At 43.2% G+C, this 26,735-nt stretch overlaps 1 protein-coding gene across 5 annotated transcripts in view; it reads right to left on the bottom strand.

The window, feature by feature from the left end:
• Positions 1 to 26,735, bottom strand: part of LOC144773613 (transient receptor potential cation channel subfamily M member 2-like) — a 1,994,366-nt gene that overhangs the window by 1,454,476 nt on the left and 513,155 nt on the right. For all 5 annotated transcript variants that reach the window (XR_013600026.1, XR_013600027.1, XM_078658754.1 and 2 more), the window contains exon 12: positions 20,807 to 21,139. Coding sequence is in view for 3 of the 5 variants with exons in the window: in XM_078658754.1 (XP_078514880.1) it covers positions 20,807 to 21,139 (333 nt within the window). In the remaining 2 variants the exon portion in view is untranslated. The remainder of the gene's footprint in view (positions 1 to 20,806; positions 21,140 to 26,735) is intronic.

Here is a 26,735-nt window from a genome sequence, read left to right as displayed (position 1 = left end):
GGCACAAGCTGACAAAATACAGGCACAAATGGATATCAAAAACGCTAACACGGGCAAAAAATACTAATTAAACAAGCACAAATGGAGACAAAACAAATGGCACAAATGGAGACAAAACAAAACAAAACAAACGACAGCAGGGTCAGCCGGCAGCGAGGCAGGCAGCGAGGCAGAGGGCAAGGCGATGGGGCACACGCAGCAGCTGGTGGCCGTGCGGCGCGGGGGTGTCCCACAAGTTCCTACTAATTAATAATTAATTTAACATAATGAAATTACTTCCCGCCCTATTCCCCTATAAACCCACAACCCGCTACAGAACATATTTATCAATTAATCAATTAATTAAAATTAATTACCAATTAATTAAAATTAATTACCAATTAATTAAAATTAATTTATAATTCCTACTAATTAATAATTAATTTAACATAATTCAATTACTTCCCACCCTATTCCCCTATAAACCCACAGCCCGCTACAGTACTAAAATACAAAACAATTAAATTACATAAAAATAAATTTAAAACATAATAAATACATAATATACAAAAAAATAATTTAAAAATCGATATTAGTAACATCGAAATTATTAACATTGATATTACTTACATCGATATTTCAAACTTCGATATTACTAATATCGATATTAAATCTATCGATATTACTTACCTTCTATATTAAGTCCCTTCGATATTTAAACTTCGATATAATTGTATATCGATTTAAATATTGATATTTTGTCTGCATACCATTATCTCAATACCACTATTCACAGTTCTGCACCATACAACATCCAAGCAGGAGTACCGCCATGCTCCATCATTTGACCATTCCTTTTCAACCAGTACCGTTACCGCTGCCAGACATCATCTAATGCTTTAACCCCTTCCACGCTGATGACGAGCTGGGCTCGTCATGAGGTAGCCTCCTCGCGCGCTGATGACGAGCCCAGCTCGTCACGTAAAGTGCGCTTTTAAAAATCTCAGCGTACGAGCGGAATTCCGCCCGCACGCATGCGGTTAACCTCACCTGCTATAATCATGCTTACGGTACGCTATATTATCCTAACATTGTAAAATTCTTGCTATCTTGAAAGTGCCATGAACATTTCGTCTTTTTATCTGAGGTCCTTTAATTTGTGTATTAGTCAAATAACTGAGAAAGTATGACTATGATTTCATTATATTTTAGCATCTTTGTCTCATGCACAATGTTTCTATAAATAAGTGGTCAATTAAAATTATGATAACGGGCACCAGAGGTTTTAGCTCTTCTACATCTTGGTTCTTCAATGGGGCAAGATTAAAGGTGGTAAAACGACATTCATATTTGAGTGTAAAGCATCTATAATAAATTGTCATGAGTGTCGCAAAAGTCCCTTCAGCTGCCAAAATCGAAGTCTACAGAAATTGTTCTTTTACAAATTTTTAATGCATGAGGAAGAAGAGATGTTCAATCACTTTTAAAGGTGTACATTGCTAGTGTGGTTCCTGTTGCATGGCATACGAGCAAGGTCTCTGTCCTCGTTCAAATCTATTTCTAACTATGAAAGAAAATACAAGGAACATTTCTACTCAATACTATTTCTAATGTTTTATCTGTTTTGTGGAAATTATATCTTGGTGTAAGCTCGATTGAAATTATACATCTTGAGCTGGCTTTGATGGGTCTAAATTTTCGGGCATTCTGCCAAGTTACACGATATTTTTTTCAATTACATAGCAGTTCAGAAAATATTTTGAATAAAGCAATTTTGTGGGATCTTGCAGGGGACATTAAAGGGATTTACGTTTTTGGAACTGTTTTTTCATACAGTTTACAACTGATGGCCTTAAATAATGACAAGGTGTTATCCTGTCTATTAGCAGTGATCTAAAGTGATCCATAAAAAGTATGCCAACATTCGTAGCTTGACGTGCAAATTGTTTAGAAATAAAAAGCCTTCAGCTAGTCAGTAAGTGTGCACCACGGGGTGTGATGCAATTGTATTTGAAGGCCAACTTATGTCCTCTGAAGCGTAGACTTTTTGGGAAATTTAGATTTAATCAGATTCCGCTCGGAGAAAACGTGTGGATCAGGAAGTATGGGTTATCGCGCCATCAATGCTGTCAATACTGTGGAGCAACGAAATAGGATTTGAATCGTGTTTTATTTTTCTGCCTGGATCTTTTATTATCTGCAGCAAACATTTCTTTTTTTCTGTGACTTTAAAGTATTTTGCAGCAACACACAAAGAAGCAATTTATTTATTTTTAAAGTCCCCCACTGTGAATATTCGTTATCGTCTAATGAGTTTTGTTGGTAGTTTCTCAAAGTAAACTGATTTATTTGTTTGTATTTTAATGTATTTTGGTTGTCCCATTCATTTTTGTATTGTCTAAATTGATGTATATTTTAATGTGTTGTAGTTATATATTATTGCTTGATGTGGTATTGTCTAAATTCATGCACTTTTTTAATGTATAGTATTTATATATCATTGCTTGTCATGTTTGTTAAACGCAATCCGTGGATGCACTCTAAAGATTAAATAAATAAATGATGTCATGATATGCACATTCTTAACACGCTGTTTAGCTCATTAGTTGTGGTTTCATGGTGATAGAAATTGGGCTTCTGGTTGGCAGAGTATGCACTCTGTCCAAGCAAAAACGACAATCCTAGTCAGTGAAACTCAGATACACACTTTAAATTAACATGTGCTCACCCAATAAGTCATTACCAATATTCTAATCTGGATAGTGCTGTATTGACCCTTCTGAATTTCTGTGCCGGCAGGTCCTTTTGATTTGCTCTAGTCACCCAGGGTAGTGGGTGGCAGTGGTCTCCCTAGCACTCCTACTGTACCTACAGTAATCATGATATTTTGTGCCCTGATTAATAAGTTTGTTTATACTTACACATATCTGATTGTGCCGTTACTCTCTTTAGGGAACACTACTACCAATTGTCTTGTCACTGTTTACTGGGAGATTACCTGCACTCATTTCTTCTGTGGGCACGATCTGGTCTTGAGTTAGATCAGATCTAATACTTTCATTCCAGTCATTATTATGGCAGGATTTGATGATGAACGTGATAAGATGTTTAATGACATATTCATGGGACAGGTTGTTCAATCTACTAAAACCTTGAATATTGAGAGCAAACCCTAAGGACTCAAGCAACTATTCATTAAACTGGAGAGACTCAGGAAATCTGAGCTCTCTAGGTGGTGGGAATTTACCACCTTAAAGAAATATATTGAAATGAAACATGTCCCAAGAGGGCTTAGGGTCATTATATTTCCAACGTTTGAAGACCTTGATGCTGACCTGCTCCTAGAATGGGGAACACTTATTTCATCATCCTCATATGGTATGATGGATCTGTTAATTAGGCATGCAGAGAGAAACAGAGCAAAACTCCTAGATAAAATAGAACAGATTGAATGTGAAATTAAGAGATTAGACTTGCCTGAGACTACCGAGAAGAACTTCAAAATCTTAAAAGAGGTTCTAAGTGCCCATCAGACATACTTGCGGGACAAGAAAATCCGCAAGCTTAAAAGGGATGAAAATGACTATGAAAACGGTCGCATTTTCACATTTACCAAGAAATATGATGAGATTAAACCAAGAGCTGGGATAAAAGATCTGACCAATAATAAACTTACAGATCAAGAGCTGGTCAGTGAATCGGATTTATCAAGTCTAGCTAGTGACTTTAGTGATACTAGGAGTCTGACCCCCTCCACCTCATTGCAACACAATTCTACTCCCAGTACATCTTTTTTATCCGAACTGGAGAGGTACAGGAAAGGAACAAGATTAGGCTTCAGCAACCAGAAATCATCACTAAGAAACGAACAAGGAGGGGTGGACGAAAACACAGACTCCGTAGACAGCAGAAGGGTAACCAGATCCATTTCAAAGAACTAGAAGAAATGAGTGCAGGCCCGGAATGACAAGTTAGGTCGCAATCACCTAGTGTCAACAACACCAATTCCAATAATAATGATGACGTCTCTATAGTCAATCTATCCTAACAAGTTCTTGATGTTAATGAGATCAATGTACTTAAAAGAGGTTTGCGCTTTTGCCCACTCACTAAACCTGATTTCACTCAGATTCATGTTGACTTATTCAAATTTTTAAGAAGTCTAAAATGAAAAAATAAAAATTGACAATCAACAGAGAATGTGTCCTTTACCTATTTACAACGCCAACAGACTATAGAGGATATAGAAAATGTGAGAATGTTGTTGTCACTTGATGACAGTGTGAAGACAGTTCCCAATATGAAAGAACTTTTAGATGATCTTAACATTTCTACTAATTTGGAGACTGACAGAGGTCTAAGAACGAAATCTCAGTTTACCCCAATTCTATCTCCTGGAAATATGATAGACTGTTTTATAGAGTGGTTACCACCGACCTATATAATTTGGAAGACAGATTACTCAACAAACCATACCGGTTTAAAGACAATTTTTCGGCTAAGAAAAACCTGCCCTTTCACAACTCACTAAATACTCTCATCTAACAATCAAAGAGTCGGACAAGGGAGGGAATATTGTCCTTATGGACAATGAGTTGTATTTGGGAGAAATAGCGAGACAGTTATCTGATAACACTGCATACACTAAAGTCTCTCACAACCCAATACCAGCTACCAATAATCTAATTGAGGAAACTCTTAGATTTTGGCTCAGAGGAGGACTCCTGTCCGAGGTGGAATTTAAATATTTCAATCCCACTCCTAGGGCAGCCTATATATATGTACTACCCAAAATACATAAGAATACTACCAGGCCACCGGGAAGACCTATTATATCCGGTATAGGCGGACCAACCGAACGCGTATCGGAATACATAGATATCTTCTTGAAACCGATCGTGAGAGAATTACCAGCTTTTATAGAAGACACAAATGATCTTCTAAACAAGCTTGAACAATTCTCTTGGTCTGACGACTATACATTTGTGGCGCTTGATGTAAGTGCTTTATATACGAGCATTCCATTAGATAAAGGAATGGAGGCACTTACATTTTTCCTCTTTAAGCGTGATACAACACTTTATGATCACACCAGGATGTTGCTCGAACTGAACAGACTCACACTAGAGAATAACTACTTTCAACATCTACAAACCTGGTACACAGACACCACTCAGGAGTTGCAATGGGGCAACATTTTCCCCTTCCTTTGCAAATACATATATAGGCTACTATGAGCAACATCACATCTGCAGAGACTGCCCTCCTTATTTGAGTAATAACATCATGTATTGGGGGCACTGTATAGATGATGTGCTGCTCATCTGGAATGTTGACAGCACATCTTTAATGGATTTCATTTGCCACCTTAACAATAATGACTACCATCTAACCTTTAAACACAACTTTGCCAAACATAACATCGACTTTTTGGATGTTACTTTGTTTGTCCAGAATGGTGTTCTTGAAATGAAATTATTTCGTAAAGATACAGCTTGCAATGCAGATGTGCACATCCAGAGACACAGATCCGGGCCATTCCCTTTGGGGAAATGACCCGGATTAGAAGAAACTGTAGCACTGAACAGGATTTCTCTACTGAGTTGATCAATCTTACTGATCGATTCAGGAAAAGGGGTTACAATGCGGAAACAATAATGAGAGCTGCAACAAGAATCAAAAGATCAAAACGTACTGATCTCCTCAAGAGAAATGAGGGTAGGAAAAGGGGATCTACCAAAAAACACATAGCTGTAATTACACAGTATCACTCACGCAGCAACAAGGTCTACCACACTCTACAGAAATATTGGCACCATCTCAAATTACACCAAGATTTGGATCCATACATTAAAAACAAACCACAGCTTACTTATAGGACGGGCGCACATTAAGGAACATACTGATCTGGGGGGGCAGAGCTAGCCGGCGACCGAAATGGCTGCCTGAATCCGGAGCTCCTCCGCCCAGAGACACGATCCTGCACATTATCCTTGCTAGTTGCTGCATTTCCGCGATAGACTGCCTCTCTGGAGTGTTTGTCCACACTGCCCGAAGGAATCTGGTGTTTCGGCCCGGATTTGGACCCTGCTGTGCGGAGAACGGGTGACCAGCTGGGAGACGCGCGGCAGGCCTGCTAAGCCGCGGTCTCAAGTTTCGAGCTCCCCGTGGCGAGGAACGTGGCTTCCCTCTTCTGGGACCTTGGAAGCATTGTGTGGCAGATCGGAGGGGCGGTGAGTGGGGTGCGCGGATTGCCGGGGGGCTCCGGTGGCTGCAGCGAGGGCCCCGATCACCGGGTCTTCCATCTCCCTCCCTCCCCCCCCACCGCTTGGTGGACTGGACGGCTGTTGCGGGATCCTCCCTGCGGCACTGTTGGAACTCCTGTGCTGGGGCGCGAGTGTTTGCTGCCTGGACTGTGTCCCCTCTTTGGTCACCTTTGACTGCCGTGGAGGCGCTGCGCGCTGTGGCGCACCCTGGCGATCGTGCGCTTTGGTCTGGCGCTTCCCTCGCACCTGCTGCCCTGATCGGAGGTCTTCGGTTGCGTGGAGACTGACATCTGTTGAATGCCCATCTGTTGCATGCCCATTACGCAGTGCGACCTGTTGGTGTCCCTAGAGTGCTGTGACGGTGTCAGTGTACGTTGGCTGCCTTTGCTTGGGGTGCTGGCCCACACACGGGTGATCTGCTCCTGCCCGGACACACAGCGGCTGCCACACGGTGCATTAAACTCCCCCCCATATTTGGACGCTGAAGTAATACTGGCCCTTACACCTGCTGCCGGCCGGCCGCTGACTGCCTTGGCGCTTGCGGTCTCCCGGTTTGTCTACGCGCGAGCTCGGCCGTACTCCCGGGCCCGCGCCGTCCGCCTTCCAGTGGAGCCTTGATCTACTTCCCCCGGTCACGCCATACGCTTATTGAGCCCATCGTCCTTTTCGGGCACGGACGCTGCGCCTGGGGGTTTTCCTCTGTTGAGACTGCTTTCTACGTGGTAACCAGAGCATTGCGGCCTACTTCAGGGGAGTCCTTGGCTGCGTTCTTGCCCCGAACGACGTCCTAGACTGTCATGGGTCGCTCTGACAGAACGCAATCCAAGCTTTCCTTCGGTCCCAAAGGCCCTAAAGCAATTGACGGCGCGGGTGGAGGTGGAGCGGCGGACGGGCCGGAAATGGAAGACGCACAGCAACAGGACTTGCGAGGGATCCTCCTCAACATGGCAAAGAACCTGCAGGGGGGCATGGCGAACCTGGGCACGAAAATCGACGCTCTAACCTATCGCATGGATCGTGTGGCTGAGCAGCTTGATAAGCAGGCGGAACGAGTGGATATGTTGGAGCGTCGGCTTACCGAGGTGGAGGAGGCCCAGACCACACTTGACGTGGAGAACAAACAAAGTGGCAGAGCCATGCAGTCCCTCCTGGAGAAGACTGAGGACATGGAGGCCCGCTCGCGCCGCTGTAACCTGCGCGTCGCGGGCCTTCCGGAAAACACTCCGACAGGCAATATGGAGTTATTCATGGAGGGCCTCCTGAAAAAACAGTTTGGAGACACTGCATTCTCCCCCATGTTTGTTGTAGAGAGGGCGCATCGCTCATTAGGTCCCCGGCCCATTATCGCCAAACTCTTAAACTACCGGGACCGCGACGCGGCCCTGAAATTGGCCAGAGAAAAACAACCTTTACAATACGAGGGATCGGTCCTATCCATATACCCTGACTTTACGGCTCGAGTCCAGGAGGCCAGGAAACAGTTTGCTCCCATGAAGAGGCAGATACGGGAGCTGGGCGCAGATTATGCGATGCTATATCCAGCAAAACAGCGCATCAATAGACAGGGGAAATCTCTAATCTTCACGGACCCCAAGGCACTCCAGAAGGCCATAAATGACTGGCGGAGGGAGAGTCGCTCATCGAGGAAGGGGGATGAGGACCTGGAGGGGGGGTCCTTGGAGGAACAAGATTAATTACCACCATGCCTGCATTTTCTGCAATGTTGAGGTTTTGCTGCGGGGCGGGTTTGGTGAGTGGGGAGAGGGCTGGAGTGCGGAGCACTTAATACTTATTTTACAGATATGTCCATCCTGGGCGTACCCGATCTCTGATTTGATAACCTGAGCTGTGGGGACATGACGCCAATCCTACAGGTACTCTTTATTGAACTCTCCGGAGCTGCTTTGTTTTTCAACCTCAAGCAATGTACGATGACTCTGTGTCCATAGGCCTGGCGGGGCTTGCCCCTTGATCCCTTCAGCCGTACTCTGCGAGGGGAGCGCTCATTCGAGCTTTGATACGCTGGTTCTGATTTTGCATTTTATATGTTTGCATCTGTGAATCGAGATTATAGGCAACTTAGCACGGGGTGGTATCGATCCCCCCCTGTATTATTGTTTTTGTTCTCTGGGTCGGGGGGCAAAGGATGGTGGTGTATTTGCTATTGTATTTGTGTGACATTTCTACTGCTACCTTTGCCGCCTACATCTGCCCCCGTGTGATCACCACTGATTCCAAATGTCTTTTTGGGGGGGTGGTAGAGGGGGTTTGCTTGTGTTGAAATGGATGTGGGGATGTGTTTTGTTGTTGGGGTATATGTGGGGGGTTGGGAACACTTTAGTGGGAAGGAAGACTGAACGCAGCCTGGTTGGGGTTGGGCAGGCGTGGGCGGGGGGCTGGAAGGGGGGACTTGGGGAAATAGTTTTTTTGCACAGTTCTGTGTTTGGTATGGGGCAAACATCACACAAGCAAGAAGCACGATTAGGCAGCACGGTCTTTACCTTATATTTTACATTTACCCTTGACATGGCAGAGAGGACTTTACCACGCCCCTTATGGCAGTTGACGTGACGGTAGGGGATGAGGCCCCTGATACTTTAAGATTCCTGACCTGGAATGTACGAGGACTTAACGATCACCGTAAGGTGCGTAGAGTCATTCAATATTTAGTCCGGCATAGAGTAGACATTGCTCTCTTACAGGAAACGCATCTCCCATCAGATAGTCCTATTCTTCGATACAGAGGTCTTAAAGATAATATACACGCAGCTGGTTTTACCACACACGCCAGAGGGGTTCTTACTTGGTTCAACCCAAAGTCCTCCCTAACATGGATGCCGCTGGTGACAGACAGCGATGGCCGATTCACGATTTCGAGCAGGTATGGCAAGGGTGCGGACTTGTGTGTAGTGAACACTTACGGCCCCAACTTTGATTCCCCTGACTTTTATATTGGTCTAGCGGCAAAGATCCTTCCATATGCAGGCAAGCTCACCTACTGGGGAGGGGATTTCAATTTAACAATACACCCTGGACTGGACAGGTCGGATGGCCCGACGCGGCTCCCCTCGGTCTCTACTCGGGTGCTATCTCAGCAGCTTCAGAATCTGGACTTGGTAGACGTCTGGCGGTATAGACACCCGTCACAGGGTGGGTTTACGCATTATTCGGCCCCCCATAATATATATACAAGGATCGACTATTGGTTTGTTTCCTCTCGTTTCCTTCAGAATGTACGAGCATGCGAAATCTTGCCGCAAGCTTTCTCGGATCACTCGCCGATACTGGTTACTTGCTCCATGCCCACTCGCAGGATTCCACCTTTTGTTTGGTGCTTCCCCCCATACTCCTTGCTGGACCCTATCTTCAAGGAGGAACTATTGACGTCCCTAGAGACCTTCTTTGACACAAATGTTGGCTCTGTTGATTCGTTTCAATTGGTCTGGGAGGCGTTTAAACTTTATACCAGGGGGGTTGTTATATCTAAGCATGCGGGAGTACTGAAGTCGATCAGGAGTCGTCTGGAATTATTGGAACGGAAGCTTAGGGAACTCGAGACCTTGAAATCACAGACTGGGGATGTCTCACTCGATCAAGAAATAGCGAGGGTCCTGAGAGAATATAATGAGGAGGCTGATCTGGAAATCAAGCATCTAGGGAAGTACGCCATAGCCCGGAACTATTGCGAAAGTGAGCGCCCGGGTTCAGTCTTGGCCCGCCTAACTAAGCGCGGCAGGAATAGCCTTCAGTACTGTTACTTCGCTCGGAGGATTCGGAGGCCTCGCTTTCAAATGAGGCAATCGAGGAACGATTTCGTAATTACTACGCGCAATTGTACGCGTTGAGAGGTCCTGCCCCAGAAGATCGTATCCTGGATTACCTGACCCTTATCGAGCTCCCGTGGCTCTCAGACTTGCAGCGTACGTTCCTTGCCCGCCCATTTGAGAGGGATGAAGTGGCCCTTGCTCTGTCATCCATGCGGAGTGGCAGCGCACCGGGCGGCGACGGCCTCACAGTCACCTTTTATAAGGCTTTCTCTGACCTTTTGATTCCCCATCTACTTACTTTGTTTGACGACATGGCCAATTCGGGTACTATGCCGCCATCAATGAGAGAAGCTCTGATTGTGGCGATTCTTAAACCGGGTAAAAATTTGAGCGACTGTGCTTCTTATCGCCCTCTCTCTCTTATGAATGTTGATACAAAAATTTTCGCCAAGCTCCTATCTAACCGCTTACAACCCTTGGTCACGTCGTTGGTGGCCCCGGAACAGTCTGGCTTTGTTCCGATTCGGAACCTTACCTATAACATTCGGACTGTCTTTGCCGCGTTCCAGCACACGCGTCCAGAGGTGTCGGCTGTAGCACTCTTTTTGGACATGGAGAAAGCATTCGATTCGGTGGAATGGGCGTTCCTGCATCAGGTTTTGAGTCAGATGGGAGTGGGAAAGTTATTAATTCAGCTTCTACGGGTACTGTATTCTTCACCGACGGCGCGCATACGCATAGGTCTGTTGGTTTCGGAGCCCATCAACATTGGTAGGGGCACTAGGCAGGGATGCCCCCTCTCTCCGATTCTCTATGCTTTAGCTGCTGAGCCGCTGCCATGTGCCCTTCGGGAATATCATAGCCATCGCGGTATTCGCTTCCCTAAGTATAACCTCATTGTCTCTACCTATGCAGACGATACGCTACTTTATGTTAGGGACCCTGCTACTCACCTTGCCCCGGTCCTGTGTGAGGTGGTTCTCTTTGGCTCGCTCTCTGGTATACAGGTTAACTGGGCTAAGTCTGTTATGTTCCCTTTGACGCCCTCTACAGAGCAGTTTGAGCCGGAGTACCCAATACAGTGGACTACTGAGGCGGTTAGGTATCTTGGAATACGCCGCCACACGGACTCGGAGGTTGTACTTAATGAAAATTATGAGTGCGCTATCTCTAGATTGGAGGAGGACATAGAGAAATGGATCCCCCTTCCGCTGTCTCTTTTGGGACGCATTTCTCTGATGAAAATGGTGATCCTCCCACGATTCCTCTTTTTATTCTGCAATATACCGATGGTCTTATCTTCCCACTTTTTTCGCCGATTACAGTCTTTATTAGTACATCTTGCCTGGGCGGGTAAGCAGCCTAGAGTTGCCTGGAGTGTCCTGGTTCGACCGCATGCTGCAGGGGGCCTGGGCGCTCCGGACATGGAACTCTATTATCGTGCTGCGCAGAGTGCTCATGCTTATGCTTGGATACATGGCCCGAGTGATGCCCCCGACGTCCGTATTGAAAGGATTGTTGCAGATCCGACTTCGTTAACAGCGTTGCTGATGCAATTTAGAGATCGCCGGAGGGGCTTGCTTGACTCCTTAAATTCTGTTGTTCATGCCTGGCATCACTTGCAGGAGATTCAGGCATGCACTTAACTGTACTCCCCGAAGGCGGAGATTGAATGGTGTCACTGGCTAGCGCCCTGTCGGGAGAAAGGGGTGATACTAGCTCTGCACCAACTCGGAATACATACTATGGGCGACCTATTTGAGGGAGGCACGGCGCGATCGTGGGACGATATTAATACTGCTGAGGCGGATCACACACCGATATCGCGTTTCCAGTTCCACAGGGTGCGACATGCTCTGCGGGACCTCTTGGGGCCGGATATGGAAGAGCCGGTGACGATCCCCTCTGAAACTGACGACTAACCTCTATAGAATAGACTAATCCGAGAAATACACTGAGCATACAAAGCCGAGACTTGCCTGGCAAGGTGACTTGGGTACTGAATTGAGTGAGGAACTCTGGCAGTATTGCTGCACTAGCATCAGAAAGATCTCCCTAAATGGACGCCACAGACTCATACATTTTAAGTTTCTGAACAGGACCTCCTACACCCAGTAGAGGCTCCATAGATACCATCTGCGCGACTCCTCTGAATGCGAGCGCTGCAGTGCTCCCCTAGCGGACTTTCTGCACGTAGCTTGGTCATGCCCTGACGTTTTCCCCTTTTGGTAGGCTATATATGGAGAAATTAACAGAGTAATGTCCTTAGCCCTAGCTCCGGACCCCCTGTTGGCCCTCCTGGGATATTCGAAACCCTTGCGACCTGCCCAGAGAAGACTAGTGGACATGGCGTTTCTGATAGGTAAGTGGTGTATTGCGAGAGCTTGGATGAGAGGCCCTCCCCCTACTGTTGCTTTATGGAAAAGGGAACTAATATACTGTTGTACACAAGCTGAATTATATAGTGACCTGATGCCACCGAAGAATAGACCTAAGAATTTTTGGTCCCTCATTCTGGATGGCACGCTCATGTCACACACTCAGGACAGGGACAGTGCAGATGAGGGAGGCACACAAGACAGCAGAGAAGTGACAGGGGATACCCGACGCGACAGCATTGGCGAGACCGTTACACCAGACGGGAAGACCACTGCACCATCTCCTTAGTTGCAGCTTCTTGCGCTGTGGGGATTGAAGGTTGAGACCCAGGCAGGAAAGATTGTTTGAGTTTGTTTCGCTGACTGTCTTCATAGAACGATCAACTCCCACTTTTGCCGATGTCATTTTGCTGCTGTAATTTTGATTCTCTGCCAATGAGTAATTATTTTATTTATTGTACTGATTGCTGCTTGTGATTTGCCCACTTTTATGTTTCGTTGTATCACTTTGACCTTGCCATAAATACAGTAATAAATAAAAAATGAAAAAAATAAATAAATAAATTAAAAAAAAGGTACATTCTTAGCTCCACGTCCAAGACCCCTATGGTGGAATCAATACAGACTTGGTTGCCCCCAAAACCAAAAGGATTTTTTAAATGCACAATGTGCAATGTCTGTCAATTTGCCCTCAATAAAACAACCAAATTCTGCTACAACACAAAACAGGTACATCATGTACAACAATTCATAAACTGCAACTCTAAGTATGTAGTTTATTGCATAGTGTGCCAATGCAACAGCATTTACATAGGTAGCACAATTAGGCCTCTTAAGGAGCGCATCCAAGAGCCCACTTGCAGTACATTACAATGCTGAACATCAACTTCCTGAAATACTTAACATCAAATTTCATGGCAATGCAGTCCTGAGAGACGATCCCCGGGGGGGGGATGGGGGGGGGGGAAGGGGTGACAAAACACGTTCACTAAGAAAACTTGAATCACAGTGGCTTATTAGATTGAGATCAGTTGATCAGGGATTGAATACAGATAGAGAAATGCACGTGTTTTTACGGGAATAACAGTATAGGGTCTTATGTGGACTAGCACACTCACCTATCTCTGTATTTGAAGCTGATGTCATTGTCACTACATTTTAAATATAGTGGATTAGTGTACAATACAATACAATCTTTATTTCTCATAGGATCCACTATATGTTTTGATTGCCACCTCTATGTAATAATGCGTGGATAAAATCCTTGTTCTGTTATAATTTATGCAATGTTTATACTGACTAATCACTGGATCACTACAAATGTATTTGGGAGGTTGTGCTTAGTTAAAAATTCTTAAGAAATCTTGATGTGTTGTGCTTATATCACTCTGGTTACATGATTAGATACTGAGTCACATGGTTATACTGACCTTGTAATCTTATGAATCTGAGATGCTAACTGTGTTGGAGTTTACTCCTGTAGTTGTTATACTGTAGGTAATATAATTAACTCAAACATGTATGTTTTAAATGTGACCAAGAAGATTATTTTGATTGTGTCATCAAACCTGGATAAGGAAATGTTCGCAATTCTGCACCATGTTTGTTCATTGCAGCGATGTCTATATTGTTTGTATATATCAGCACTTGATATATCTCATGCAGTGCTATTCTGTCTCTTCATTTCTGTCTATTTCTGTCTACTTACAAGGAAATCGATAGTTAACACTTTGAACTTATATCTAGTTTGTTTACTATCTCCGCTCGCTCTGGAATTATGCGAATAAACTTTTTAGTTGGTTTCGGGATGTTCTGTGAACTGTTTTAGTCTTATGCACGATTAGCATACTCGCATTGTGGCCCATTTTTTACTATTCTATTTTGTGTATATGTTTAGATCAATGGTTCGCTGTAGTCCCCTTTTGCCATACTGACATTTCAGCTTTATTAATGTATAGAGCTGCCCGACATACGTCTGGAGTTCTGGCTTCACTTTTCCAAGAATATAGATGGCTTACATTTCACCCATTAGTATGGACTTTTGCACTATATAAAGGTGCTTAGTTGGGCAAGTCTCTGCATTTATTCCACCACGGCTTACACTTGCTCTAATATATATGTCTTACGTGTTTTACACCGTTCCAATATGGCGGAATATTATTACTGAGGACTGTCATCTATGTCGGTCATTGATCGGCTTGCTTGACACCCCACGTGATGCCGTACGTCTTAACATTATTGTACTTAAGATGGCGGCGTGTTTTTAGCAACTCTCCAGTCTCCAGTCGCGTTATCAGGCGTGCAGGACGCAAATTTTTAGGGTAAGATATCCTAACAAAATTCATCGGATTACACTTCTTTTACATTGAGGTTTATCACTATGTTTTAGTTAATTTCTTAGTTAGTTGATTTCCTAATATTTTACTTTATATGAATTCCGTCTAGATTACGGATGTTGATTTTCGGGTACTGGCCAAACTCACACTGCGACTAGTAGCGGGCGTTTTTTTCATCTTTACGACACTGGATGGGCAGGACTCTGTCGCACAGTGTAAGTGATTGAAGCAACATTCGGGGGGCTACTCAGCGTCCTAATAAGTTTAGCACTTATACACAGCTTAGTTAAATTTCAACATCATTATTTTAATTCCTCAGGTTACAATTGCTGATGTTCTGGCTCTTACTATATTTGCATTTCTATAATGAGCGGGTGAGTGTTTTAGTGCACTATATACGAGATATGTGCTTACTCATCTTGTTTCGCTTACTTTGGGAACGTGTACCAGGTTCTATTGATTATATATTTCTATGTTTCCTCTCTCTCATACTTAATTGTCAGGTCACACCCTCCATTCCAGTGCATGTTCTCGTTACTTAATCAATTAACTAGAGGACAGCACATTTCAATAATTTTTTTGTGGTCGCTAGTCTGTAATGTGCAAGCTTTATGCAGGACTAGGATGAATTTATGTTTCACATCTTTTTAGATGTATTAGATATATTCTGTGGACATAGGGAGACATTCCAATCTAATAGCATTGACAGTTCTAATTACTCTACCTTTGATCTAACCCTATGCTCACAAATTCCACTATATCGATTGATCGTAGCCTCTAGTTCTTTGGAGTTGTTATGAGATGTGCTTAAGACTTAATATCTTATTTTAGATACATTTCACGAGGACGCAAGTTGGTCATTTTGAAGTGAGCCATTTTATATACGTGATTAAAGAACCTTGTACCTGCGTCACAGTTCATACCGGGTGAGCACGCATGACGATAATATTATTGTTTTGCACATATAAATAATAGGCATCTACTCTCGATCTTGACAGATCTAGAGTAGTTCGGCTCACTTACGACCGGATAACTAATCCTTTTCCTGTTTTTGAATATGCCATCGGTTTACTTAATGGTATATATACGACATTTAATATAACACTATTTCTATACTTATGAAGAATACTAGTTCAAGGCTGTGTGAGTTTATTGTAGAACTCTGCATTTGCACATATATATGGGGTGCATCTGTATTTCTCAAGTCCAATTAATATACATTACAGATTTGTATTAGGATTTCATCTTTTTCACTTTATATTTGTGTTCTGTAAAACTATAGTCGTGTTTATGTTATAATTATCGGGTACCAGATCTTGCTTTCACTGAATAATTGCTTTGATCTGTCCACGCCAAGGACCTGCCTGACGTACTCATTCCCTGCTTGCTATCAACTCCACATCCTACAGTGACTGACATAATTCTTTGTGGTTATCATACCACTACTCCAAGCGGCTTGATCGATTTAAGATTTTTTGGGTGGGTTTAACCATTGTTTGAACCTTTGCTCAACTGCACTTATTAGGTTCACTGAGACGATTCAACCCTCACAATTCACTCGCTGTTTTCAGCATGCATTGTTCTCTTGTTTTTTCTTTTTTTTTTCTTCTTTCTTTCTTCTCCTTTCTTTCTCATTTTGGTGCAGAGATTTTTATTTTGTTAATGCTTGTATTTCGAGCACTTGATTCTAGAAATTCTAGACCTCTTGACACTTGCATGTTTTTAAAAGAATTCTTATTTATTTATAATGTTTTTTGACTAATCTTACTTCTTCTATGGGTTCCTTTTTACTTTTCACATTTAACCGTCTCTTTCACACTTTTCGGGTGAATACTTTAAGTATTGCAATAATCTTTTTTCTAAGCTTCTGGGATTATAATATGTTTCAATATGATTTTATGTCCTATAAGGATTATGTCTGTTGTTTTGATCTGAGTTGTATTCTTTATGTCTACAGCCTTGAGGAAGTCTTGGTACGGATTTTGTACTGACGAAACACGTGTTGGCTGGCTGCTTGACATTTGAATTTGAATATACGAATAAAAAGAAAATCACATGCTCAAAGTCTTTGTTTTGATCATCTTGTCCCAAGAACAATGTTTTGATACATCATGTTTATAGCAAATGTATTCTTGAAAGAATCTTGAGACCAATAAGTCATTACCAATATTGTAATCTGGATAGTGCTGTATTGACCCGTTTGAAGTTCTGTGCCGGCAGGTCCTTTTGATTTGCTCTAGTCACCCTGGGTAGTGGGTGGCAGTGGTCACCCTAGCACTCCTACTGTACCTACAGTAATCATGATATTTTGTGCCCTGATTAATAAGTTTGTTTATACTTACACATATGTGATTGTGCGGTTACTCCCTTTAGGGAACACCACTCCCAATTGTCTTTTCACTGCTCACGGGCTTAAGTATTTGTACAATACAACAACAGTACAACCGTGAAAACACCACAAAAAGACTCCAAACAGGTTTAGAAAATTAAATTACGATTTTATAAATAAAACAAGATCAAAACGACAAACATCGAATAAGTAAAATTCAAGATATGAATCTTTAAAGATTAATGTCAAAACAGAGGTTAGAAGCAAATAGTACGTTCAAGGTAATGAGTTGCGTTGGAGTGGGAAATTGTCAAGAGTTCAGACTGCCCACGATGGAGCGCAGGCTGGCTACAGGATACACGCAGGGTCCGCTGAGCAAAAATATCTTAATCCTTTGTGGCAAACACAAGAGGCGGGTTTGCATCGATGTCTGCCCCACAGTCAAAGAGATGCGTTTATTTTCTTCATGCTTTGATGGCGATGCGCTGGTTTCTGAAGACGAGCATCAGTTCTGCAATGCTTTGATTCCATAGCTGATCAACTGGGTTTCTCCACGCTGTTGAAGAAATGCTGTAATCATCCTTCTGCAGTGGTGGTGATGCAGTGGTCTATTCACTGCGTTTGTAACCAATGCACAGGGTTCCTCCACACTATCAAAGGGATGCATCGATCATCCTTTAGCAGTGGAGGAGATCAATGCAACTGTTCCAATGACGCTGCTTGGGCCCCAAGTGTGATGCTCCGATTCTGTTACTGCTTCAGCTGCTAATCTGCTCATGGCAGCAGAGAATGTGTCTGTTTCACTGGAGCAAGCACCTGGAGTCACTTCCAATGACCCAGTCACAAGAAAAGGGTTAAAGAATTTGATGTCCCGGTATCTTTAAAGAACAGGAAGCTAGTCTGCTAACTCTTGGAGACACGCTGGGACAGTCAGAAGGAGCAAGCAGGAATCAGAAAGCACATCAAGGCAGCAGTGTTCCAGAGCAGCTGTCCACGAAGAAGAAATCCTCAGCAGAGCAGTCTTTCTTGGTGTCAAAGTGGTTTCAAGTCCAAAAGTGCATAAGCTGGTAGAGTCCAGTACTTTTACCCAGTTGTGCATTTGAAGAGGGGGTGACCTCAAAGAAGGGTCTTTGAAGTGCACACAGGTCCCGTCATCCTGCCATAGGAGTGTAAGGCTTGGCAAAGGGTATAGAATGGAAAGTTGATGTGGCAGTATAAACTGCACACACAGGCTCTGCAGTGGCAAGTCTGAGACATGTTTAAAGGGCTACTTATGTGGGTGGCACAATCAGTGCTGCTGGGCCACTTGTATAATTTAATTTACAGGCCCTGGGCACATGTATTACACTGTACTAGGGACTTACAGGTACATTAAATGTGTCGATCGTAGATACATTAAAACAACATGTTCAAGGGAAGAAGCCCATGCACTTTAGCACTGGTTGGCAGTGGTAAAGTGCTCAGACTCCTAAGGCCAGCAAAAAGACTTAGCAAAAAAAGGAGGAAAGCAAGCAAAATGTCTGGGGTAAGACCACATCAGGATGCCAGGTCTAACTCACGCACATATAATAATCAAAATTACATGAATATTTTTGTATCATTTCATCATTTCCACTAAAGTATATATTTCTTATCTGTTCTAAACAAACAGAGCTTCAAGAAGGTTAGCGACTGCTTTTTAAGTGAGGTGCTATTTTAAATAACATTGTTTAAAATTTGAAATAGCTGAAAGAACATTTTGCTACTTCACATTGATTGCTTCAGGACTGGACGGGCACGACATCAGCACCCATTTGAACTGAAAACTGCAGTAAGGAGGCGAGTGGCCTTCACCAGCAGCCAAAATGGCTATGTTTGGTATTTGATACACACAGCTGCTCTCTTCCAGAATTAGCAGATAGAAAAATTCTAACTTTTGTTTGTGTTCACAATTTTGATTAATTTCTCCGCTAATTTACCGGTTACATTCTATGTAGTTACAATTCATATTGTGTGCACTAGACTGGGCTTTTAAAATATACATTTTAAATGCATATTCTATTTTCATTGTTTCGTGGGTGTGTGGTTCATTTATGAAAGAGGATGTGGGTTTCCACTGATTGTCCCTGACTTGTCTCATTGGACTATTAATACCAGAAACATATCTCACACAAACATTGCCAGTGGGCTGTGTATTAGCTGCAGTCCAACTGATTTTCTGGTTCAGGTTGGCATACTGATTGAGTCCTTAGCGCTAGGAGCCAAAACATTGAATCTTGATATCTAGAAAGCTATAGAAAGTTTGTTATACGAAAATGCTAATAAAAACTATTAAAAAAAGAAATTTAGAAAGCGATAGAAAACATATCAGAAGCTCAAGATTATCTGATTACTTCAGATCTGTTGACCACTGGATGTTAATAAAGAAACATTATGCATCCAAAACTGGAATTCTCACGTGTGCAAAATCGACAACCTCACTTCCATTGACAACATGGCCTAAGGAGCTTGGTGTACCATCAAAAACAGCAACAGTAATAATATACTGAAGAGTCAATATGGACTCCACCCTCTCCATTAACCCTCAAGTTAAACAACTGTCACAAAATGCAATTCATGCCATGCAGATACTGCGATGTATCTTTCCGCTTCTGGTTTTCCCACAAAATGACCAGGCACCTACCTCCCTCATTATAGCCCAATCGTATTATGCAAATTGTTTGCATTATGGGGTTAAAAGTCTGCCAAGAAATCAAAATGCAGCGATGAGACAACTCTTACACTTCAGCTAATGAGACCACACCTACTATGCTTTAAAAGCACATTACTGACTCCCTGACACCAGAAGATCTTTTCAAGATTCTCTGTATTACACATAAGGCCATACGTGGCAATGGTCCAGCTTCCTTACAAATAAACATTAGGAATATAAAGAAAAAGATATTAGATTCAGGTTCGCTGCACAGCTAATCATACCATCTTACATGAATAGGACTATGGTTGGGACCTCTTTCTGAATAGAAGTTGCAAAACTCTGGAGCATTTCAGGCGATAAAGCGCCACTTGGAGCCACTTGGAATTCAGGAGGATGTTGGCAACCGGTCTTTTCCCTACCTTAAGTATATGAAATGGGCAGATCAGACCTACTGAACTACCAGTTCACAAGGATAGGAATCAGCAAAGTCCTATACCTGTTCTGGTGTAAACAGGTAAAACACTCATGCCCCACCCCCTACAGAACAGAAGTGGCATCAAAGAATCAGACAAATGGCACAAACTGCACAAGAGAGCTTTCATTCCTTATGCACGACAAGGTCTCGAATAATCAGTCACCAGTGTGCTATCCGTCCCCAGGTTAGTATGCATTGTGTAAATTCACACAATAAACCATACCATTCCCACGAGGTGAAATAGTGCCAGAAGTGTTATACTTCTAATTTTAGGAATGAAGACGTAATGTGACCAGCTGTTCGGAGGTAAACATTATGGTCCATGGGGCATTTTTGTGAGATCCTTAGACTACCGTCAAGTCTGATACATGTATATATCTGTGCCTCCTGGAGTACTGTTTTCTTTAATACACCCACTGACCTATATAAATCATTACACATTCCTCCATTAAACAATACGGCATCGGCACTCCTACTACTCTCGCTACCACCACATCCGCTCCTAGAAGCACCAGATTACATTTATACATCGGCATGAATACCTGTGGGTTTGAAGTAAAGCATGCAGTAACACAAAGGATTTAAGCACATCATTCTTTTACCTTAGGTGTGCTCTGAGGTGGGGGTCTATAGACTTTCAAACGTGGATATAGTGGTTCAGAGAATTCTCCAAGCAATACTCTCAGAGCAGAGGCTACATGATGAAGCTGGATGCCTGGCACCCTTTGGGCAGATGGCAGCAACTTGTCCTTCTTAGCCAGTTCCATTAGCATTTTGCGGGTGAGTTTCCATCGGTCAGTGCTGTTGTAAATGAGGGTCAGATTTTCCCAGGTCAGGAACATGTTTAGGTCAACACGATGATCCAGGAGAAGCTGTACTAGTGCTGGTTTGTTCTCTATCAAAGCGATAGTCATTATTTCATACAATTCTTCTGGCTGAAGAAACAAAATAAGCCATTACTCATTAGTGGTTTTGCATCAGGCATGTAGCAAAAAAATGGATCCAGTGGCCTAACATATGCAAAGAATCAGCAGAAATAGATTCACGTTTACTTATGATTCATGGCAAAACGACAGTGGGGGGAGGTCTTAAAACCTAATATTCCACACTAATGTTGTCAAATATTCAAATATTGGTGAAGTAAATACACATTCCTAATAGGTGGCCCCTATGCCAGGTACATATAATCAATCCAAACATTTTACAAATATCACACCATAATATTTTATCCCCAAAATGGGTTACATTCTTGGTACATAATGTAAATGAGACAAAGTGAGCCGTGAAGAAATAATGTTGCTTCTTTTACTCTTCTTTTATAGAAGCTAAGAGGTAACTCAAGATCCTGCCACCACAGGCTTGGCCCCTTGTGGTGAGCAGGCCTGGGGCTTTCCCGAGGCTGTAAAATAAATGTGTCCTATATTTAAAATCTATACATATAGAGGTAGTTCATAAATGTGTGCTTCCTAGTATTAGTATTAGTAACAACACTCTTTGGAGTGCAGCACAGCACACATGGTTTTCCAACGTTTCTAACAGTAAGGATGCTCAGCAGAGAAAATGTACCTAAAAGGGGAGCTGGTTTCTAACCGGCTTTTGCCAAAGGACCACTATGATAGCTTGTTCCGACATCACCACAGAGAATACTGACACAATTCTTTAAAACCAGGACCCTTTTCTGTCACCACTTTGATTTTCAATGGACTTCTCATCACAGGCCTAGGCTTTTCATCACAGTAACTAGGCCTGACCTGGTAAAGCCTTGAGGAACTGCTCTAGGTATACCTTCTCTGTTACTTCCTCCATGCAAGAGGGGTGGGGTGAAAGCCAACTATTGTCTAGGTCTCTGATTCTATAATAAAGGTCCCTTGGATTATTCCCTATAACCCGCCTTTCCTTCCTAAATTTAGCTCAGTTATATTCTGGATCACACCCTAGCCCTTCCAGAATTGCTTTTTTGATATCGTCATAGGTAGTAGTGCCCGCTGGGTTGGCTGCCTGATAGGCGGCTTGTAGTTCCCCCGACAATAGGGCAGCTATATACTGGCCCCATCTCTCCAGAGGCCAGGCAGCTGTGGCGGCTACCCGCTCAAAGTTTATATAAAATATTGTCTGGGTCATCCCCTTCTTGATATTTCTGCAAAACAGACATTGGGTCTGACTCTTGTGCTAATGACGGCATTTGTTAATCTCAGGATGGCAGTATCATGTACCTGTTGGTAATAGATGATTTGCTCAGCTTGACTTTTTAGGGCCTCTTGTAACGCCTCATGGTCTCTTTGGGCTGTCTGAGAGTGTTGCTACACTACCAACTGTACATGTTTATGCCCCTCTGCTAGCTGGGATATTATCCCCTCAACGGGCATGGGTTGTGTAATGTTTTAACACGGGGGGAAATGTCCCACTTCTGACACCACCGTGTAGTGTACAAATGAGGGACACAGGCAATATGATTCTCAAGGTGAGTATAATAATTTTTTATTGGATAACCACACAGGAAAAGAAACAAAAATAGGGATAGGTCCGGAGTAGTCTCTCAGGTCGTCAGGCGGGCGGTGAGGGGTCTTCTTTTTTCCCTTCAGGAAACACCACTCCTCTCGGGTCGTCAAAAGAATAATAGCTTTTGTTTCTGGGAGTGCTTCACACCTACCAGCAATACAGCAGCAGGCCATCTCAAGAGGCAACTATTATAGTGAAGAAAAGGCTACCACAGCTTTGGGCAACAAAGTAGTGACTTTCTAAAGTCACCTTTACAATAAAAGTTACTTTAAAACTGACTTCAGCAAGAAGTTGGGTTTAATGTAATTATTAATTTCATACCTCACAGTACTATGTTTAGTGTTCCCAAATGAAACTTAGCACATAGCGCGGAGGCTAATGCAACTCTGTGTGAGCCAATAGGACTACTGGCCTTACTGCAGTGAAACATTACAAAATAAAATGATGGACAGAGTGTTAAAACGTTTCAAACACCTACCCCCAGTCATGGATCTGGGTTTTATCCATCATTGTTTTGCTTGTCACGTCAGCACAGTTTGGACGTATCCATATGCAAATCAGTCTAGACCCTGCTCCCCATGTGAACAATCCAGCCCAAACTGCGAAGCCAGGTCCCCCCTGGAGCAGAAACAAGCATCGCTTAATCCATCGTTACTTAGCATGTGAGCTAGTGTAACTCTGTGTTAGCCTATAGAACTACTGGCCTTACTAACAATTTTGAGTTTTGCTGCTAGGCTATTTCTATCACAAAAGAAACATGCATACCTCTTTAATATTTGGCACCCTGCCTTGTGGGCCACTAAGATCTTCCCCAGGGAAGCCTTAATAGTATTAAGCAGGAAGGTCATGACTTGGCAAAAGGATTTATTTTGCAAAGCCAAGTTGGCAATTTAATAGCTGTCCAACTAGGCTGCAGTGGCAGACCTAGAGCAATGTTTTCTCCTTGTCACTGTAGTGGTGGCGCAATAAGTTTCGAATTGCATTCAAAGTGAAATTCATAAACTGCAACATGCAAATTAGTATTATACAGTTCACTTGACTACAAGCAATCACTTCCCTACCCTATGTCAAAACCTTGATGCCATATGTGTATCAAAAGGAAAGGTCATCAAAGTCTATGCAGCTAAGGATCCTTTTTTAGGTCTTGCCCTTTTTTAGGTCTTGCCTAGGCAGTGCTTAAGCATTCTCTTTGAGACATGCTGTGTTTAGGATATAGACTTTAAGCTCTGCACATAGTTTCCATTAGCTCTTGTGACTGTCCTTTTTAAATGCTTTATTGTCTTTGGTTACTTTGCCTATTTGTCCATTCTTAGTCTCTCCTTTTCTACTCTTGTAACCTTCCATAAGGACTGCCCCTGTTACATGTGTTGTTACTTGGTATGTTTTATTTCCAGTTTGTGAGCACTCTTTTGTTAACACCTTGACCGCGGTGCGAATTCCGTCGCAGTGCTGGACAATTAATGAGTGGGCAGGATTTGGACGGCCCCCAGCCGTCCTCCGCACACACCCACTGTGACGTCGGACGGCCGGGGGCCGTCTGCAGCATGGAACGGGTTAATGACTTCTTCGTCATAGCAGCCGTTGCAGGCACAAAAGCTACGCACTGCCCCAACCTCACTTCCCCAACATGTTCTTGGAATTTTTCTTGTAATTGTTTTTCTATGGATTTGGCTGCGTTAGCGTGCAAGCTACCAATTTATTTATTTATTTTGCAGTGTGGCACACAGCATGTGATCTTTAATAATGGCAGCTGCACGTCTTTTCTTTTGTTGTGCGCAGCTTTCTCAACTCAACGTTTTTTTTAGTTTTTTGGGGGGTGGTGGGCATTCCGCGCTTCATCTTTACCTACGGCGGTCACAAGACTTTTATTTTGTGCGCACAGCTCACCCAACTGAACGCTTGTAGGTCTACGGTGTATGGTTTTATCCTGCTCTGGGCTTCAAATATTAGTCTCTGAGGGGATGATTTACAGATATTATTGAGCTAATTGGGTTGGATGCGGGATATCCGTTCAAACATCTGCGACATGCCAGTCATCTGTGCCGCCATTTTGGAGGACGAGAGTTACTGTTTATGTGGGAGTCATGGAGGGCAAGAAAACACCCAAAGTAGATGTGTACATGCCTTCTTCATGCTGCGGGTATCCTCCTATAGGGCATACTTGGATTGTTATCTGGCTCGAATACTTGGTTGAAATATTTTTATGGATGAGGCTTCCTTGTTTCTTGGCACCCTTCATAAAGGCACAGCAGCCAGAGACCCGATGAGATATTGTCTTTCCGTTGTTTTGTCCATGGCCCCACCAGTGGCAGATACTGTCCTTTACAAATTGTTTCAATTGATACTTTTAATGGAATTATGTAGTCCCATCTCTTTTCTCATTATAAAGTGAGCGGTCCTTCTTCACTGCTCACTGCGGCTCACAGTCCTTTCTATAAGTTGTTAATAATTTAGTAGTCCTTCCTCTATGGCTCTGAGTTGTGGCATGTAGTGAGCTTAAGAGAGCGGAGAATGCAATTTTCAGCCCTGTTCTGGAAAACTCTCTTCGTTCAGGAGCTGACTTGTAGGTGCAACACCAGCAGGGTGCACGTGCTTAATCTTTCTATGCTTCTGGCCATCTAGTTTCCAATTGCCGACTGTATGACATTTCCACCTTTGCAGTTTTTCAGTGTCTGAAATGTAAGTACTTTAGGGGTGAAACTAGGTGAGTTACTTTGCAGTTATGTCACGTAATTAAATCAATTATAAACAAGCATTGGCATAGCCAATAGGTCTCGCTTTTGGGACCGTATGAGTATTTAGGTATGCAGCACAATATCCTTTGTGCAACAACATTAACTGTTGCATGGCTAAACACTTATAAGGTCCAAATATTTCTGGTGTAGGGGACATAAAGTGTTAAGTATGTTGGAAAGAGACAGGAAAAGACGTAAAGAGGCAGAGCTCTGAATAATCAAGCGAATAAAGACATGACAAAAAATGAGACATAAGATAACAAAAAATTCAATAGTGCTAGATGAAACAGAAACGTAAATTATTCAGTAATAACGTTGGTCAGCCAAGAGTAAAATAAAATGGAATAACGTGGAATCCAAATAGCTTAGGGAACAAGCTGGGATGATAGTGAGTAATCCAGGAAGGTTAATGAAAACGCGAACGTTGCTTGGCCTGATGAAATATACGATAACACAAAACAGCACAAAATAAGTCTGATGGCATAAAGAAAATGTGGGTGAAGGGGTCACAAAAGAACTGTGGCGCAACTCACCGCACAATGAATGCAGTGCCCTGAGTCGGTAGAAAATACAGTCTGACGGAGTTCTGCCTCTAATAGAAGTCAATAGCGGCTGGATACAAGTCCCGCTAGGTGTTGATGAGAACAGAAATCCTCAAGAATCACAGGTGATAATAAAGTAGGAGAAGCGTTAAAGCGTGGCGGGTATGGGAATCCCTAAGGAGACGGTGAAAAAGAACAGTGCCATCATGAGGGAGAGGAGTGGGGGGGCAGGGGGGGTAAATCCAGAAAAAATAAATTCCTGAATATGGAGCGCTAATGAGGAAAGAAAAGACACCTGCAAGTGTATAGTGTCACCCTAGGTTAGGGTGGGCCTAGGCGCGCTCATACCGCCGAGGCTTACACATCCTTCTTGGTCCTGACGAATGCCTGTTTTTTATGTGTTTTTTTTTGTCCACATCTCACCTATAAGCATATTGCAGAATGTTACAGCCGTTGTTATGGACCTGGGCTCCCTCCGCCCAACTGCACTTGCTTAGGTCTCCCGACCGACTCCTTACACTGGAGTTAAGGTGTAATCATAGGACCAGGTCCCTTCGCCCTTAGTTATCAAAACAGTCTCAGGTTGCGGCCCAGGGTAATATGGGGTTGCCAGAGGCTGGTTGAAGTGCTGCTTCCGTTCTTGGGGAGGTTGGGTCTTTCCATTTCACACAGATTTCTCTGTGCGCCAGCAAGATAAGGCATAATAATAGTCCTCTATCCTTCACTGCCAAGTCCTTTGTTGAGGAACAATCATC

This window comes from Lissotriton helveticus, chromosome 8 (assembly GCF_964261635.1).
Source record: "Lissotriton helveticus chromosome 8, aLisHel1.1, whole genome shotgun sequence".
Classification (NCBI taxonomy): domain Eukaryota; kingdom Metazoa; phylum Chordata; class Amphibia; order Caudata; family Salamandridae; genus Lissotriton; species Lissotriton helveticus.
This window is presented reverse-complemented; position numbering and strand designations above follow the sequence as displayed.